The sequence below is a fragment of the Artemia franciscana genome, chromosome 14 (genome assembly GCF_032884065.1).
Source record: "Artemia franciscana chromosome 14, ASM3288406v1, whole genome shotgun sequence".
Taxonomy (NCBI): Eukaryota; Metazoa; Arthropoda; class Branchiopoda; order Anostraca; family Artemiidae; genus Artemia; species Artemia franciscana.
The window spans coordinates 27063396-27082516 of NC_088876.1; the positions used below are offsets into that span (position 1 = coordinate 27063396).

General features: G+C 36.4%; 1 protein-coding gene across 1 annotated transcript in view; it reads right to left on the reverse strand.

Annotated features, from left to right (window-relative positions):
- The window catches only part of LOC136035517 (major facilitator superfamily domain-containing protein 12-like), a 52130-nt gene that overhangs the window by 17182 nt on the left and 15827 nt on the right, over positions 1-19121 (reverse strand). Inside the window, exon 4 of the mRNA XM_065717359.1 lies at positions 10568-10679. Coding sequence (XP_065573431.1) covers positions 10568-10679 — 112 coding nt within the window. The remainder of the gene's footprint in view (positions 1-10567; positions 10680-19121) is intronic.

Here is a 19121-nt window from a genome sequence, read left to right on the forward strand (position 1 = left end):
TTAAATTTTTTCGATGCGCCGCCGCAGAGCATAATTATGTCCGCATCCGCCAAATTTTATTTCGACGTGACTTTGGGGACTATTGATAGTACAACAAATAGGAAGCTGATGTTGTCCCCTAATATGACAACATTTCCCAGCATTTGTATTTTTGTCTTCTAGAGGGCACCTTTTGCTATGTTTTAACTGCTTACGTAAATTTCTCTCATTAACCTCTATGAAAGTTTTTAATCTGTAGGCCTAAAGGCAAAAGTTGACCAGAGTTTTGACAAACCTGCTAACAAATAAAGGATCCCGCTTCCTCTCTAGAATGTGTCTATTTCGTGCAAGATCAGATAAGCTTCTCAAACCTTTATTTACCCCTTCTATTCTTCCAGATCGAAAACCCTTCGTCAAAGGTTTCATATTTAAACTCTATTAGCCTAAAATTAGCATTTTCATAAAAGTGATATTTTTTATTACCGAAAACATGGTTTTCAGATTATGCACAAGAGTATCTCGCTTGCAGCAGGAGAGCTATACGATACATCAAATAAATTAGTTCATGTCATCCAGTTATGTGTCCAGTTCCACCTCTTTACCCCCCAGATCTTAGGAGTTTTATGATTACAGATAATCTTTTGCCTTTTCAATATAAATCATCTGGTTTTACAACATCAAATTAAGTTAAAATTACTACTTATTCATCAAGGGCGCCGGAAGAAAATTGTCCTATTTTCCGAAAATTTTCGGAAGGCCCCAAAATAGCAGTAGTGGTTGGGTGACAGTTGAAACGTTGAAAACGTTGGGTGTAAGGCCATTCCATTAAACTGAAGGGGTAAAAGAGTCAAAAACATTTCCCCCCTCAAATTAAGTTAAAATTACTACTTATTTATCAAGGATGCCGGCAGAAAATTTTCCGCATTTTCCGAAAATTTTCTGCAGGCGCCAAAATAGCAGTGGTGGTTGGGTGACAGTTGAAATCTCGAAAACGTTGGGTGTAAGGCCATTTCATTAAATTGAATGGATAGAAGAATCAAACACATATTTCGCCAGGGGGGAGGCAGATGCCAAAATAGCAGTGGTAGTTCGGTGACAGTTAAGGTGGTTTAGGGCACCAAACTACGACTTTACCCCGGTGACGACTAATGTGCAATCAATTTAAAATTCTGAGATGCTAATTGACTTGAAATTATCAATAATTATATTTTAGGATTCCCAATTGCAAAAGAAGTAATGTCAAACGGTGGCAATACTGTATTCAACCAAGTTGATTCGCTGTATTTGTGATGAAATTAGGCTACGTTTGGTGATCTGTAATTGCGTATCAGCTATAGTGAAGGAGGGTAAGTCATTATTTAGGTGGGGTAGGGTAGATTCCTACAAAAGCACATTTTAATAGACAAACTGCTTACTCTTCCTGAAGCTTCAGATAAATAATGAAAGAGGTAGGGGGAGTAGGAATTATTTAAGATGTTTCTCTATACAGCTAAAATGTTGCATTCTTATATCTAAAAGCATATAGGTGGAAAAGGCAAGCCAAGTTATCATCAGCCCCACCAGAAAATTTCCTTGGGTTGGCAAATACTGCTAGGAACTTAGTTTTCAGCAATTTTAAATGATAGAATTTTTCTTTTTCTATCCATATGAAGTACTTCAATGTATTTAAACGAATGTATGTAATGTATCTATCGATAAGAAAATCCTATTATAGAGGTTGTGATGGCTTCAGTTATGTCTCACAGAATTTCCATCCATATAAACAATAACATTCCTTTTCACCCAACCGAAATTCTTTAGTAGTGATCAAACAGTTCGTGGTAACTAACTGTAGTAAGGAGCGACACGGCTCAATAGTAACCAAAACTCTAAAAAATGCAATTTTGATACCAATAGTTACATCAAAAGAATCGCATTTTAATGCTGATTTTAAATATATAAGTTTCATCAAGATCAGTTATACCCATCAAAGGTTACGAGCCTGAAAAAGTCATACAATCTTAACGAAAATCACACCATCAGATTCAGCTTATCAGAGAACCCTATTGTAGAAGTTTCAAGCTCCTATCTACAAAAATGTGGAATTTCGCATTTTTTGCCAGAAGACAGATCACGGATGCGTGTTTATTTGTTTTTTTGTTGTTTTTTTCCCCAGGGGTAATCGTATCGACTGAGCGGCCCTAGAATATCGCGAGAGGGCTCATTCTAACGGAAATAAAAAGTTCTAGTTTCCTTTTTAAGTGACCAAAAAATTGGAGGGCACCTAGGCCCCCTCCCACGCTCATCTTTTCCCAAAAGTCACCGGATCAAAATTCTGAGATAGTCATTTTATTCACCATAGTCAAAAAACCTAATTCAGTTAAGTTAAGTTCAGTTTATTAACATCAAAATAAATGGACAACAATAACTTTCTACCCCTACAAGGCTCCATGGCCCGTTACCTAGGGGTTAAACCAAAAATAAATACCAAATAAAGAGTATCTTCTTAAAAAAAACAAGAAATCCAAATAAATAATTTTGTGTTATTTTTACTTACCACTTCGTCCTCGAAATTCAAATCCAAGTAAATATCTGTGTCTTTAGGGACAACTTACTCCCCCGCAGTCCCCGTTGGAGGGGCTGCAAGTTACAAACTTTGACCTGTGTTTACATATAGTAATGGTTACTGGGAAGTGTACAGACGTTTTCAGGGAATTTTTTTTGGTTTCGGGGAGAGAGTTGAGGGGAGGGTGGTTACGCGGGAGGATATTTCCACGGAGGAACTTCTCATGGGGGAACAGAATTTCAATGAAGGGGGCACAGGATTTTCTAGCATTATTTGAAAAAACTATGAAAAAATAAATATGAAAAGTTTTTTCTACTAAAAGTAAGGAGCAGCATGAAAACTTAAAACGAACAAGCATTTTTTGCCAGAAGGCAGATCACTGATGCGTGTTCATTTGTTTTGTTTTTTTCCCAGGGGTGATCGTATCGACCCAGTGGTCCTAGAATCTTGCGAGAGGGCTCATTCTAACGGAAATGAAAAGTTCTAGTGCCCTTTTAAGTGACCAAAAAATTGGAGGGCACCAAGGCCCCCTCCCACGCTAATTTTTTTCCCAAAGTCACCGGATCAAAATTTTGAGATAGCCATTTTGTTCAGTATAGTCGAAAACCCTAATAACTATGTCTTTGGGATGACTTACTCCCCCGCAGTTCCCGGGGGAGGGGCTGTAAGTTACAAACTTAGACCAGTGTTTTCATATAGTAATGGTTATTTGGAAGTGTACAGACGTTTTTCAGGGGGATTATTTTGGTTTGGGGGGTTGTGGGGAGGAGGTTATGTGGAAGGATCTTTCTTTGGAGGACTATGTCATGGGGACAGAAAAATTCAATGAAGGAGGCGCAGGATTTTCTAGAATTATTATAAAAAAAACAATGAAAAAATAAATATGAAAAAGTTTTTTCAACTGAAAGTAAGGAGCAGCATTAAAACTTAAAACAAACAGAGATTATTACGCATATGAGGGGTTCATCTCCACCTAAATATCTCACTCTTTACGCTAAAGTATTTTTAGTAATTTCAACTATTTATTTTACGGCCTTTCTGGTTCAGGGGTCATTCTTAAAGAATTGGGACAAAATTTAAGCTTTAGTGTAAAGAGTGAGGTATTAGTGAGGGGACTAACCCCCCTCATTTACATAATAAAAATTTAAGAATATAAAAGTTCGTTACGTAAGTTAATTCTTAACTTACGTATATTTTTACTAATAAAAACGTTCGTTAAAAATTAAAAGTTCTAGTGGCTTTTTTAAGTAACCGAAAAATTGGAGGGCAACTAGGCCTCCTTCCCCACCCCTTATTTATCAAAATCGTCTGATTAAAACTAAGAGAAAGCCATTTAGCCAAAAAAAGAATTAATATGCAAATTTCATTTTAATAATTTATGTTCGGAGAGCCAAAATCAAACATGCATTAATTCAAAAACGTTCAGAAATTCAAAAAAAAAAAACTAGTTATGGCACTTGGTATTAACCAAGTGACATATAGCAATCGCAAATTCTGTCGGTCTGTCTGTCCGTCGGTCCCGGTTTTGCTACTTTAGGCACTTCCAGGTAAGCTAGGACGATGAAATTTGGCAAGTGTATCAGGGACCGGACCAGATTAAATTAGAAATCGTTTTCCCGATTTGACCATCAATTCGGAAAAAATAGAAAAAATGAAATATTTTTAACTTATGAGCGGGTGATGGGATCTTAATGAAATTTGATGTTTGGAATGATATTGTGTCTCAGAGTTCTTATTTTAAGTCTGGACCGGATCTGATGACATTGGGGGGAGTTAAAGGGGGGAAACCTAAAATCTTAGAAAACACTTAGAGTGGAGGGATCGGGATGAAACCTGATGGGAAAAATAAGCACAAGTCCCAGATACATGATTGACATAATCGAAACGGATCCGCTCTCTTTGGGGTAGTGGGGGGGGGCGGTAATTCTGAAAAATTAGAAAAAATGAGATATTTTAAACTTACGAACGGGTGATCGAATCTCAATGAAATTTTATGTTTAGAAGGATATCGTGTCTTAGAGCTCTTATTTTAAATCCCGACCGGATCTGGTGACACTGGGGAGGGGGGGAGTTGGGAGGGGGAAACCTAAAACTTGGAAAACACTTAGAGTTGAGGGATCGGGATGAAACTTGGTGGGAAAAATAAACAAAAGTCCTAGATAGATGATTGACATAAACGGAACGGATCCGCTCTGTTTGGGGTAGTTGGGGGGGGGGGTATTTCTGAAAAATTAAAAAAATGAGGTATTTTTAACTTACGAACGGGTGATCGGATCTCAATGAATTTTTATATTTAGAAAGATATCGTGGCTCAGAGCTCTTATTTTAAACCCGACCGGATCTGGTGACATTGGGGGGGGGGGGGAGTTGGGAGGGGGAAACCTAAAACTTGGAAAACACTTAGAGTGGAGGGATCGGGATGAAATTTGGTGGGAAAAATAATCACGAGTTTTAGATACATGATTGACATAACCGGAACGGATCCGCTCTCTTTGGGGTAGTTGGGGGAGGGGTTAATTCTGAAAAATTAGAAAAAATGAGGTATTTTTAACTTACGAACGGGTGATCGGATCTCAATGAAATTTGATATTTAGAAGGATATCGTGTCTCAAAGCTCTTATTTTAAATCCTGACCGGATCTGGTGACATTGGGGGAAGTTTGGGGCGGGGGAACCTAAAATCATGGAAAACGCTTAGATTGGAGGGATCGGGATGAAACTTGGTGGGAAAAATAAGCAGAAGTCTTACATACGTGATTTACATAATTGGAACGGATCCGCTCTATTGGGGGGGGGGGGGTTCTTATTGAAAAATAAGAAAAATGACGTATTTTTAACTTACGAAGGAGTGATCGGATCTTCATGAAACTTCATATTTAGAAGGACCTCGTAACTCAGATGTCTTATTTTAAATCTCAACCGGATCAAGCGTAATTGGGGGTGGTAGTTGGGGGGACCAGAAATGTTAGAAAATACTTAAAGCGGTGAGATCAGGATGAAACTGGATGGGAAGAATAGAAACCTGTCTAAGATACGTGACTGACATAACCGGACTGGATCTACTCTCTTTGGTGGAATTGGAGGGGGGGTTAATTTTGAAAATGGAGGTATTTGTAACTTACGAAAGGGTGACCAGATCTTAATGAAATTTAATATTTAGAAGGATCTTGTACTTTAAAGTTCTAATTTTAAATTCCGACCAGATCCTGTGACATTGGGGGGAGTTGGAGGGGGAAACTGGAATTCTTGGAAAACGTGAAAATTGGGGTATTTTTTTCGAATAGACGATCGGATCTTAATGAAATTTGATTTTTAGAAGGAATTCATGTCTCAGAGCTCTTATTTCAAATTCCGACCAGATCTTTTGACATTGGAGGGGGAAATCTTGGAAAAACACTTGGAGTGGAGGAATCGGGATGAAGCTTGGTGGATAGAATAAACAAATGTCCTTGATACATGATTGACAGAATCGTACTGGATTCGCTCTCTTTGGGGGAGTTGGGGGGAGGCGTTCAGTGATTTGGCGAGTATGGTGCTTCTGGACGTGCTAGGACGATGAAAATTGGTAGGCGTGTCAGGGAGCTGCACAATTTGACTTGACAAAGTCGTTTTTCCAGATTCGACCATCTGGGGGCTAAAGGGAGAGGGAAATTAGAAAAAATTAGTTATTTATAACTGACGAGTGGGTGATCGGACCTTAATGAATTTTGATATTTAGAAGGACATCGTGACTCAGAGCTCTTATTTTAAATCTTGACCGGCATTAAGCCTCTTATTTTCCTTTTTAAATCAATCTATTGATTCATAGAATTTTGTTAGAGCTCATACCATATGATCTCTTGGCTCTTAGCTCTTCTCGCCTCGTCACAAGTGCCATATGAGCTCTTAGCTCTTGTTTTTTTAACTGAAAGTAAGGAGCGACATTAAAATTTAAAACGAACAGAAATTACTCCGTGTATGAAAGGGGCTGTTCCCTTCTCAACGCCCCGCTCTTTACGCTAAAGTTTTTTACTGTTTAATAAAGTAGAACTGAGAGAAAGAGTCAAACTTTAGCGTAAAGAGCAGGGCCTTGAGAAGGGAACAGCCTCTTTCATACACGGAGTAATTTCTGTTCTTAATGTCGTTCCTTACTTTCAGTTAAAAAAAAATAGTTTTTTTATTTAATATTAACAAGGACTTTTCGCCAAAATTACTATTCATTGCCATTTTTTTAAGTATATTCAAATGTTATCCAAAATTGAAGTTGAAAATTTAAACGTAGGATGGTACTAATCAATGTACAATTTAAAAGCAATTAACCTGAGATGAAAGGGACAGTACCTCAAATTATATCTTCTTTTGGCCTGGGTATGATTTGGAAATCAGAACTTAAATAAAAAAAGAGCTTTCCAACTGAAAGCAAAGAACAAATTTGGAACTTATTTGAACAGAATATTCTTTGTATCAAGGGGACTGTCTGCTCTTTAGCTCCCTACTCTTTACTGTGCAGTTTTGCTTATTTCCAAATTTTTAAGAGAATATATAATTAAAAAAAGGATTTTTCAAAGTAACTTTTGTTGAATGAACAAAATGTTGAGAAGGGGATAGTCCCCTCGCTCTTTATGCTAAAGTTAGACTTTTTCTCTCAATTCTACTTTATTAAACAGTAAAAAACTTTAGCGTAAAGAGCGGGGCGTTGAGAAGGGAACACCCTCTTTCATACACAGAGTAATTTCTGTTCGTTTTAAGTTTTAATGTCGCTCCTTACTTTCAGTTAAAAAAAATAGTTTTTTTTATTTAATTTCTGAACGTTTTTGAATTAATGCATGTTTGATTTTGGCTTTCTGCACATAAATTATTAAAATGAAATTTGCATATTATTTCTTTTTTTGGCTAAATGGCTTTCTCTTAGTTTTGATTTGACGATTTTGAGAAATAAAAGGTGGGGAAGGAAGCCTAGTTGCCCTCCAATTTTTCGGTTACTTAAAAAGGCAACTAGAACTTTTAATTTTTAACGAACGTTTTTATTAGTAGAAAATATACGTAACTTGAGAATTAGCTTACGTAACATGCTTCGATATTCTTATTATGTATATGAGGGGGTTTGCACCTCGTTAATACCTCGCTCTTTACTCTAAAGCTTAAGTTTTGTCCCAAATCTTTAAGAATGACCCCTGAATCAGAAAGGCCATAGAATAAATAGTTGAAATTACTAAAAATACTTTAGCATAAAGAACGAGGTATTTAGGAGGAGAAGAACCCGTCATATGCGTAATAATCTCTGTTCGTTTTAAGTTCTAATGCTACTCCTTACTTTCAATTGAAAAAAACTTTTTCATATTTATTTTTTCATTGTTTCTTTTTTATAGTAATGCTAGAAAATTCTGTGCCCTTTTCATTGAATTTCTCTTCCCCCATGACATATTTATCCAAGGAAAGATCCTTCCACATAGCCCCCTCCCCTCAACCCCTCCCTCCCCGAAACCAAAAAAATCCCCCAGGAAACGTCTATACACTTCTCAATAAACATTACTGTATGTAAACACTGGTCAAAGTTTGTAACTTGCCGCCCCTCCCCCGGGAACTGCGGGGGAATAAGTCATCCCAAAAGACATAGTTATTATGGTTTTCGACTATGCTGAACAAAATGGCTATCTCAAAATTTTGATCCGTTGACTTTGGGAAAAGAATGAGCGTGGGAGGGGGCCTAGGTGCCCTTCAACTTTTTTGGTCACTTAAAAAGGGCACATAACTTTTCATTTCCTTGGTCGATACGATGACCCCTGGGGAAAAGAAAAAAAATAAGAAAAAGAAAAAATTGAAAATTAAAACGAACAGATATTATTACGCATATGAGGGGGTTGTCCCCTCCTCAAAACCTCACTCTTTACACTAAATTTTAAATTTTGTTCGAATTCTTTAAGAACGACTCATGAAACACTAGGTTCGTTTAATTAAAACAATAAGTAACTTTTTTTAAAGTGCCGAAAAACTGTAGCGTAAAGAGCAAAGTGTTGAGGAGGAGGCGACCCCCTCATATACGTAAACATTTCTGTTCGTTTGTAAGTTTTAATGTTGCTCCTTAGTTTCAGTTGAAAAAAAACTTCTTTTTTTTTATTTCGTGAAGCTTAGAGACTAACATTTTTCTAAAGCCAATGGAAAAAGTACGTCAATTAAAGTAAGAGTATAAAAATCAAAAAAGTAAGTAAGCACAAAAAAATACACTAAACAATAGCCTACGTACAAAAACTAAGATATAGACTCCCAGCATTCAGTTCTGTTGAGCAATGCCGAAGTGTTGGACGGATATTTTTTAACAATATCGACAGTTCTAAACTTAGCTATCAAACACCAAAATATTTAATGCTTCTATACTCGATGTTTGCAAAAAGTAACGCATTATCAAAGTATTTTATTTGAAGTAAATATTAAAACTAAGATTAAGAAAGTCAGATAACAATTTTTAAGTCAATATTTTAAATTTAATTTTGAATACCAAAAACCAATATATTTAACACCTTATAATTCATAACTGTAAAAAATTAAATCTTTTTCAAAGTGGCAACTAGGTAAATACAATCACTCCTGAAAAAAAAAAAATGATAATAAAACACAAAAAACGTGTCTGTTCAGGGGGAAAATAGAGAAATTCCCAGCATTCCTTTCAGGGGAAACATTTCTGATTGTAGTGGCTTCTTTGCAAGTACTCTTGCAAAGCAAACAAAAGTTGACGGCATATTTTTACCGAAATTGCTCCTTATTAAGTTGTTTTCCTTGTGTTTTCTATAAATATACGAACTTTCTTGTGTACTAATAACTGCACTAATCACTGGTAAACAGATGCATATTTAGGATCCCCAGAAAAGCTAATTCTTTGATTGAATGTTATCAATAGTTAGGCTCTTATACTTTCATTATTGAGTAGGATCGTTATTTACTTACCATTCATTACTATGAAGAATCTGAATTTTCTTGTTGCTCCAACACAACCATATAGAAAAATATTTGTGGGAAACTCAAAATGGGTCACCCAATCACAAATTAGAACTTTTATTTTCCTTATTAATGGTCAAAATCTATCGGCAGGCAGCCAATAATGGGGCAACACAGATTTTGTCCATAGTTCTTCCCTATTCTGCTCTCTTTCCTTTGGTTTCCTCATAATTACTTTATCGTCCCAAATTTCCAGGCGGGGGCCATGCCCCCTTGCCGGTGCCCATGCTATTCATGCTTTCTTTTACGACCTAATTTCAAACTTTATCATAAGGTGAAGTGTTTGATGTTAAATTATATGAGTTCTTCGATCGCTATCGTCTGGTGGTGTTTATTTCAAATTTTCCACTTATTCTTCCCTTCCCTTCAATAAATGTCTTTGTAAATATGTGCATAGATCCGACAATGAAAATATGAAAGCCCCTAGCAAAATTTATCTATTAGCAGTTGAGGCCATCTGACAAGATCCAATTGACAAGCTAGTTGGGGAGCAATCCATTTTCAATAAGAAGCTACTAAAAGTTACTAAAAACTAGGTTTTTCGTTTCAGCTGACGTTGCCGTACTAGCTGCAACAACAAAACAGTAGCTTAAAACTTGCTTTTGTCACAACTTCTACTAAAAATAGTTATCAGAAATCTCTTTTAGAATAAATATGCATCATTATCATTATTGGCATTATTATCCGATTAAAACATATTATGATAGTTCGTTGACTATCTGCCTTACTTCTGCCCTTGGAATGACGCTTGGATGGATGGATGATAGACTTATCTATCAAAAAGTGAAATGACATCATACTTATACGATCCTAAAAAGAGCTTATGCCAGATTCGCCTCTCACTCACTGTCTTGGCTTTTTCTACATTACCCGTGGCTCAATGCCAGCAGCTGCTTGATTTGAATTCAAGATCAATAGAGAGAAGAGAAATGGATATAATTGGAATTTTTATAGATTATGTCCTTATAAGCCTGGTGAATGCCGTCTTGAAGTAGCTTCTGTATTTAATGTGAAGTTACTGCGGCTTACAACCTGGAATACACTCTTGGAGATAATGACTGACTTTACTTACATAAAATTCTTTCGAATTGCCTTCCCCAACGCTAGAGGCATCGGTGTGTAAATCAAAGACTAGCCATGCAATACTGTAAACAACAATACTAGCAACAAATCCAGCTGCATTCCTAGAAGAAAAAAATTATCAGGGCGGTTTGCCTTATATAAAGAAAAAATTCCAAGGCTTACCTATTAAAGCCAGACTGACGAAACATTGCTTGTCAGATTTTCATTTCTGATAGTGCTGTCTTTTCGAGGAATGAAACCTCTGGGTCTTATAGGTTTAGTCCCAAAAACAGTTTACTCTCTATTCAGAAGCGAAGAGATTGTCATCGATTTTCGTCTGGCTATAGTAGGGTCCCTGCGGGTTAATATTTCATTCACTTTCGTTTCTGACCAGCGTTAAAATGCTTGTTTACAAGTCCATTAAATTGGGGTTGAAATAACCCCTGGCTTTAGCTATGGATTTTTCAGCTTGAATGGTCGATCTATGTACAAGAAGGATAGGTCGAATTTCCAACATGGCTTACCTTTACGCTCGATTCTGGGGATTTTTACCAGTTTTGCTTTCGGTTTTGAATGACAGCTGATTAATTATCAGCCAAATGACAACTTTTTGAAGTTAATTTTTTTTAGGTAATTGATTTATAAACCTTTGTTTACTGGCAATTGGCCTTTTTCCAAATTACGATGTGAAGACATCTGGTAGAATAGGTGTCATTGAAACCTCTTTCAGAGGCAACGTTCTTGCGTTGCCTGTGTTAAAGAGCCATAAGGCTTCATAGTACTATTTTTCCCTGAGCCATTTAATATGGAAGGAGTGGTTGTAGAAAATTCGAAGGGAATATATTCAATTGGAAATTAAAAGTAATAGTGTCCTTTTCAAGAGTCAGAAATTATCTTAAGGCAGCCACCCTCATTTCAACAACCTTTTAAGCTGCCCTTCCCCCCAAAAAACTTGTTCAGAATTTTTGACAGCCATTTGGTTGAAAATAGTCTAAAGGCCAAATAAGTATGCCACCCCGGATGACATGATCTCTCGTAGCTCTCGAGGCAAGGACAGGCTCCGGAGGCAAGCTGTCTCGTAGGCTCCTGAGGCAAGCTGTTAGTAATGCAAGTTGCTTAATGTTTACTATTTCCTTATATGCAAATTTATAACAATATTATAGAAACTTTTCGTCACTTTGTCAAACCGAAATATTCTAATTTTGTGTTTTTAGCGGATTTGTCAGTTAAAGCCTTTTGAATTTCCTTTTGGGTTTTGGCTGTACCTTTAATTAGAGCCGTATCTTTCCCTTTGAGGACCTACATTTTGGTTCATAAGGTCTCAGATAATTTGAAGTCAATTTTTGGATTTACTCTGACTTAATTCCTTCGATTAAGGTATTTTATTAAGCTCCATTCTAGTTATTTCTCACTACTGCAACATCAATCGTAATTTTTAGTTTTATAAATGGTCCTTACAAAAGGGACAAATCTTAAGATTAATCAATTTTCAGATTGAGTTATCTTTCACTAAGAAAATTGAGAGAAGAGAAAATTACAAAACCCGCAACCAAATCAAAGTAAAAATCTAAGAAGGACCTTGAGCTATTTAAAAGGTAATCATACTTGTTGTTAGGCTGATATAAAAGGTAAATGTATTTTCAAGTTAATCTATGTAAAATAGCAGGTGTATGCGTGATTTGTTGGACCAAAGAGGATTACCGAAATCGATTCATTAAAAATAAATGAATTTATTAAGTATAATAATAAGGGGTTCTTACAGGAGTTTTACGCTACAGGTATAAAATAACGGCCTATAATAATAGTTGCACTTATTTATCCGTATAAGTGGCCAAGCTTAGTATTAGGTTTAGTAACCTATTACTAAAGGATTATAGTCTCTACCTGACCTACAGCTAATATTTAATTCAGTGACGAAGGGATTATAATTTGATTAGGCGGATTATTTTTCTTCTTGAGTGAAAATTCCCTTGGGAACTATGGATTTTCTTATTGATATTCTCATGATCAGTTACCTGTATCTATATATATATATATATAAATAAGTTCTCTGTCTGTCTGTCTGTCTGTCGAGTGACGTCGTGTTTGTCCGCATATGACGTCTGAATTATTTCATCATATACCAATTCAAAAACGAATGTATTCAAGCCGATGTAGCTGTGTTGGTAAGGCGTTATGTTCCAGGTTCTAGGTTCAAGAGGTTCCAGGTTCGAACCTTGGCTTTAAAAAAGGTAAAAACTATAAGAAAAAATAACTAAAAACTAATAAAAAAGCTAAAAAAAACTAAAAAAACTAAAAAAAAATAAAAAAGGTTAAAAACTAAAAAAAATAAAAACTAAAAAGAAAAAAAAACTAAAAAAAGGAAATAAAACTGAAAAATAAAGGAGAAAACGAAAACTAAAAAAATATAAATAAAAATAAAAAACTCAAAAAAGTAAAAACTACAAAAAAAACTAAAAAGAAAAAAGAAAAAAAAACTAAAAAAGCTAAAAAAAAAGGTAAAAACCAAAAAAGAACTAAAAAGAAAAAAAGGAAAAAAACTAAAAATTTATTTCATCATATACCAATTCAAAAACGAATGTATATACAGACTGGGACACCGGGACACAAATGACGACCGGGACACCGGGACACAGGGAATATATATAAAAATAAGTTGTCTGTCTGTCTGTCTGTCTGTCAAGTGACATCGTGTTTGTCAGCATAACGTCTGAATTATTTCATCATAAACCAATTCAAAAACGAATGTATTCAAGCCAATGTAGCTGAGTTGGTAAGGCGTTATGTTCCAGGTTCTAGGTTCAAGGTTCGAACCTTGGCTTAAAAAAAGGTAAAAACTACAAAAAAAAATTAAAAGCTAATACAAACCTAAAAAAGCAAAAAAACTAAAAAAAAACTTAAAAAAAAAAATAAAAAAAGGTAAGAAACTAAAAAAACTAAAAACTACAAAGAAAAAAAACTAAAAAAAGGAAAAAAACTTAAAAATAAAGGAGAAAAAGAAAACTAAAAAATATATAAATAAAAATACAAATGACGACGGGGACACAGGGAATGTTCGATTAGCAATCACCATCAACAAAGCTCAAGGGCAATCATTAGAATCATGAGGTATAGATCTGAATACGGATTGTTTTTCCCATGGACAATTATATGTTGCATGTTCAGGAGTCGATAAACCTGACAATCTATTTATATGCGCAGACAATGGGACAGCGAAGAATGTTGTAATTCGCAAGTTTTATGTAGTTAAAACATATATATATATATATATATATATATATATATATATATATATATATGTATGTATATATTTATATATATATATATATATATATATATATGTATATATATATATATATATATATATATATATATATACATATATATATATATATATATATATATATATATATATATATATATATATATATATATATATATATATATATATATATATATATATATTCACAGGTGGGACACAGGGACACAACTACAATGGCGCGTAACTAATCAACTAGGTGTTGGGGTGGCGCGAAGCGCCACCCCTACAGCTAGTAATATATCAATTGGCAATTAATTGGGTGGGAGGAGAAAAGTAAACAGAAGAGGGGTGAGTGAGTTGTTTGCAAGAGCCGTGGTACCTGCCGGGCTTGCCCCTTAAATTGTGGGGACAAGGTAGACAGCCTCCAACACTTCCCTTACGATTGTTTCCCTTATCCCAGTTTCAAAATGAGTCCAAATGTACCGGTCGACACCAAACCAGGGGATCTCTTTCTAGCTAGGTTCGCAGGCTACCCATTATGGCCAGTTCGGATTCTGAAGTCTGTCCCCACTTCGAAAGGGCCTAAAAAGTATCACGCTTTCTGCTGTGGAAAAAAACATGATCGCCAATTGGTTACTTCTGAGCAGCTTGTCAGTTATAAAGATAATGTAACGGAAGCTTCAGCCAAGAAAGCGAGAGGAGTAGATGCTGCATTTGATGAATTACGTGATTATCCGGATGTTTATAAACAGTATCTGAAGGGTTCAAATACTGCTGCTGATTGTGCAGCAGAATTGCGAAATCTTGTTAATACTACAGGAACTGTGTGGGACACAACTACAATGGCGCGTAACTAATCAACTAGGTGTGGGGGTAGCGCGAAGTACCACCCCTACAGCTAGTAATATATATAATTAAGGCTATCCGATATTTATAGACTTTCCGATATTTATTGGCAATTGGCAATTAATTGGGTGGGAGGAGAAAAGTAAACAGAAGAGGGGTGAGTGAGTTGTTTGCAAGAGCCGTGGTACCCGCCGGGCTTGCCCCTTAAATTGCGGGGACAAGGTAGACAGCCTCCAACACTTCCCTTACGATTGTTTCCCTTATCCCAGTTTCAAAATGAGTCCAAATGTACCAGTTGACACCAAACCAGGGGATCTCTTTCTAGCTAGGTTCGCAGGCTACCCATTATGGCCAGTTCGGATTCTGGAGTCTGTCCTCACTTCGAAAGGGCCTAAAAAGTATCACGTTTTCTGCTGTGGAAAAAAACATGATGGCCAATTGGTTACTTCTGAGCAGCTTGTCAGTTATAAAGATAATGTAACGGAAGCTTCAGCCAGGAAAGCGAGAGGAGTAGATGCTGCATTTGATGAATTACGTGATTATCCGGATGTTTATAAACAGTATCTGAAGGGTTCAAATACTGCTGCTGATTGTGCAGCAGAATTGCGAAATCTTGTTAATACTACCGAGCAGGATTTGCTCGCTACCAAGAAAAATTTATCAGAGACAATTGAAAAGAAAATAGCCGAAAAACTGAAATCGACCGGGTCAACTCCAGCGACTAGTACTGCCAAGTTTACGACAGAGACCATGGTTTCAGAAATACACGATGCGATCATTATAGAATTTAGCCCAAAGTTTAACATCATTGAAAAACAGCTTAAAAGTTACTTGCATGCTATTGAAATCCTTGAGAACAGGGTAACTCAACTAGAGGTGAAAGTTGACGATTATGAGCAGGAAGCTAAGCTAGATTCTCTCTTATTTAACGGTGTGAAACAGAACCCATCGCAAAATCTAAATCCATCTATTAATCATATCATACGTTACCAAATGGGCCTGTCTAGTATCGCAAATTCCGATGTTGTGAGTGTTCATCGGTTCCGTCTGGGTTCTAGTAACTCACAAAGACCGGACAAGGTGGCTCCCGTGCTCGTGAAATTTCGTTCTAAGGACATTGCTAGCGCCATTTTCAAAGCAAAGAAGAATCTTGCAAATTGTGGAATTTTTGTATCTGAAAATCTCACAAAGAAAAAGCGCGAGTTACTGAATGCTGCCAGAGATAAATTTGGAAACCGATGTGTATGGTCAGATCAGGGGAGAGTTTTTGTGCAACAGTCTAGTGTTAGTCCCATTAAGCGTATTTGGGGCATCGATGATCTTCTGTAATATCAGTGATATTGATAATCGCTTTCATTTCCGTTCATTTTTTTTTCTTATTCTTGTTGGAGTTTACTGTATTTTTTGTTTTTTCGTTATCCCTCTTCTGTATATTTCCTTACCGTCAAATGTGGTCTGTACTATATTATGAATGGCTGTTCAAGTAAATAATGATATGCATCAGTCCCGTTTGGACTTGTTGCAAAATTCGCCGTTTCGTATTGAAGATGTTTTGTCGTTATCGGTAGCGAATGATTTTGTGGGTCATCCATTTAAGCCGCTGCGGAATAGCAAATATATTCGGTTAAGTGATATTGAAATGCTTGGGCAATCTGAGTCTTTGACTGTGGCTCAGTGGAATTGTCATCTGAATTCTAACCACCATGAGGTCGCCCGTCTTCTAGATCTGTATAAAAATACGGTAGAAGTATTAGGGATTTGCGAGTCGTTCGTAACTCAAGACACTTTCCTCTCGTCACATTTTTTTCAAGGCTATAAACTTGTATCAAAATCAAGGAGTTCAATGAGAGGAGGAGGTTTGACTTTTCTGCTAGCAAATTCTTTGGATTACGTAATTCGGGATGATTTAACTCTCTGGAATGAAGGTAAGCTCGAAACTTTATCAATAGAAATAGAGTTAGAGAAAAATGGAAAGTTTATCATTTCTTTGGTTTATCGGCCGCCCAGCGCAAACCCAGATGAATTTTTTGGAGAATTCGATGGATTTCTTCAAAGAATGTGAAGTACTAAATTCCAATGTATTTTTTTAGGTGATTTTAACTTTGATCTTTTAAATCTAGAAGGAGTAAACCTTGATTTTTTTAACCTTATGCTTTCACATAACCTTTATCCCGCAGTTTCAATCCCAACTGGGATAACAGATCATTCGGCAACCCTGATTGACAATATCTTTCTTTCTTCGGATTCAATTGTGGAGTGCTGTGCTGACGTTCTCTTGCACCCTGGGTCTGACCATCTACCAGTATTTTGCACCATTAAAAGATTTGGCTGTAAACATAAAACCACTACTAGGCTTCAATTCAGAATGATGAAAGCTGAAAATCTCAGGAAATTTAAAAATGAAATCAGCACAGTATCATGGCAAGAAGTCATGGCGGAGAAAGAAGACCCCTTGACTGCTTTTGATAAATTTATGAGTATTTTGTCTCCCATCTATGATCGGTGTTGCCCATTAAAAACTGCAACTAAGAAGAAAAACCAACCGCGGAAGCCATGGATTGCAGAAGAAATACTGGAAATGATGAAGAAGAGAGACCAATTATTCTCAGATTATATCAATTGTGAAAGTGATGACAGTTGGAAAGAGTACAGAAAGGCAAGAAATAGGGTGAATTCTGCACGACGAGCTGCAATGAGGGAGTATTTCAGAGAGAAATTAAAATCGCAGAAAGGAGACATGAGAGGGACCTGGCTGACTATTAAAAGTGTTCTCGGCAATGGTAAGGATTCAGCATCAACTGAACAGTTAGCCATAGGTGAAAGAACTGTGAGTGGGAGGCAAGAAGTTAGTGAAGAGTTTTGTAAGTTTTTTACCAAAATAGGATCGCAAATAAACCAAGAGGCAAAAGATCAAAGCGGACAGCTAGATACTGAGGAGTTTGACGATAACCGCGGTCTTCATTACTCATTTTACTTTACCGAATGTACTATGGATGACATTACCCAAGCAGTGAAATCGATCAAATCTAATGCAGCTGGTGTTGATGGCCTGAACATTAAAGCATTTAAAGCAGTTGCTGCGTATCTCTTACCTGTGATATTATATCTAGTCAATTTATCTGTTCAAAAAGGTGTGTTTCCTGAGGGTCTAAAGCAGGCAAAAGTTATACCACTCCATAAAGGAGGCGATAAAAGAGATATTTCCAACTGGAGACCAATATCTATTCTACCGCTCTTCTCAAAAATTTATGAAAAAGTAGTGTATAAGAAAATATACGAGTACATGAATTCGCTTGGGATTTTGTCAGATTCGCAGTTTGGTTTTAGAAAAGGTCATTCTACAGTGCATGCCGTTCATCACCTTTTAGATTGTGTAAATAGTGTGTTAGAAAATAATTTGATCCCTCTAACTATTTTTATTGATTTGAAGAAGGCGTTTGACACTGTGGATTTTGAAGTTCTACTGCAAAGACTGCGGAACCTTGGAACTAAAGATACAGCATTAAGTTGGTATCGGTCTTATCTGTGTGGAAGATCAATGAAGGTGGTGATGAGTGATATATCTAGTGCAGCTATGCCTATAAATTGTGGTGTTCCCCAAGGATCAGTCCTTTGCCCGTTACTCTTCTTGTTATGTGTGGATACTCTTCAATTTTACCTAAATGATTCAGTTTTAGCCTCTTTCGCCGATGATACAGCTATCACAGTGTTTGCCCGGACTTCAAAAGAGGTTGTGCAAAAAGCGAACCACGTCCTTAGTCGGCTTCATGTTTTTACAGCTCTAAGCTCACTTGCAGTAAATCCAAGAAAAATGAATTTTATGGTGTTTAGTAGAACTGGTGTACCTCAACTTCTTGAAAATGTGCTTTATAACGGTGTTAGTATAACACAGGTGTTTTTTTAAAATATCTTGGATTTTATATTGATTGTAATTTGTCTTGGAAGAAGCATGGTGAAATAGTGTCGGCAAAAGCAGCTAGAGGATTGGGAGTGATGAGGAGGCTGAAAAAAGTGTTCCCGGTAGCAGTTGTCAAACTGTTATACAGTGCTATTGTGCACCCTCACATAACGTATGGTTTTTCTGTTTGAGCAAGCAATTTCGTGATGAATTATAAAAGAACTCAAATAATACAAAACAAAGCACTGCGTCTGATAGGAGAATTTCAAAACTGTCAGAATACTGCGGAGTGTTTTAGAAAGAATGATATTTTGAACATAGGCGAGCTACGTGATTACCAGCTAGCGATTTTTGTTTTTCAAAGTGTAAATAAGGTAAGCCCTGATTATTTTTATGATTTTTTTTTAAAAACTAACTCGTTTTATCACGCTTATTTTACCCGGAATTCGGAGGATTTGACTCACGAGAGAAGAAATACAACGAGAGCAGGATTTGTTCTCAGGAACATAGGTGTCAGCGTCTGGAATGACCTTACAGAATCGGTCAGAGCGGCAGTAA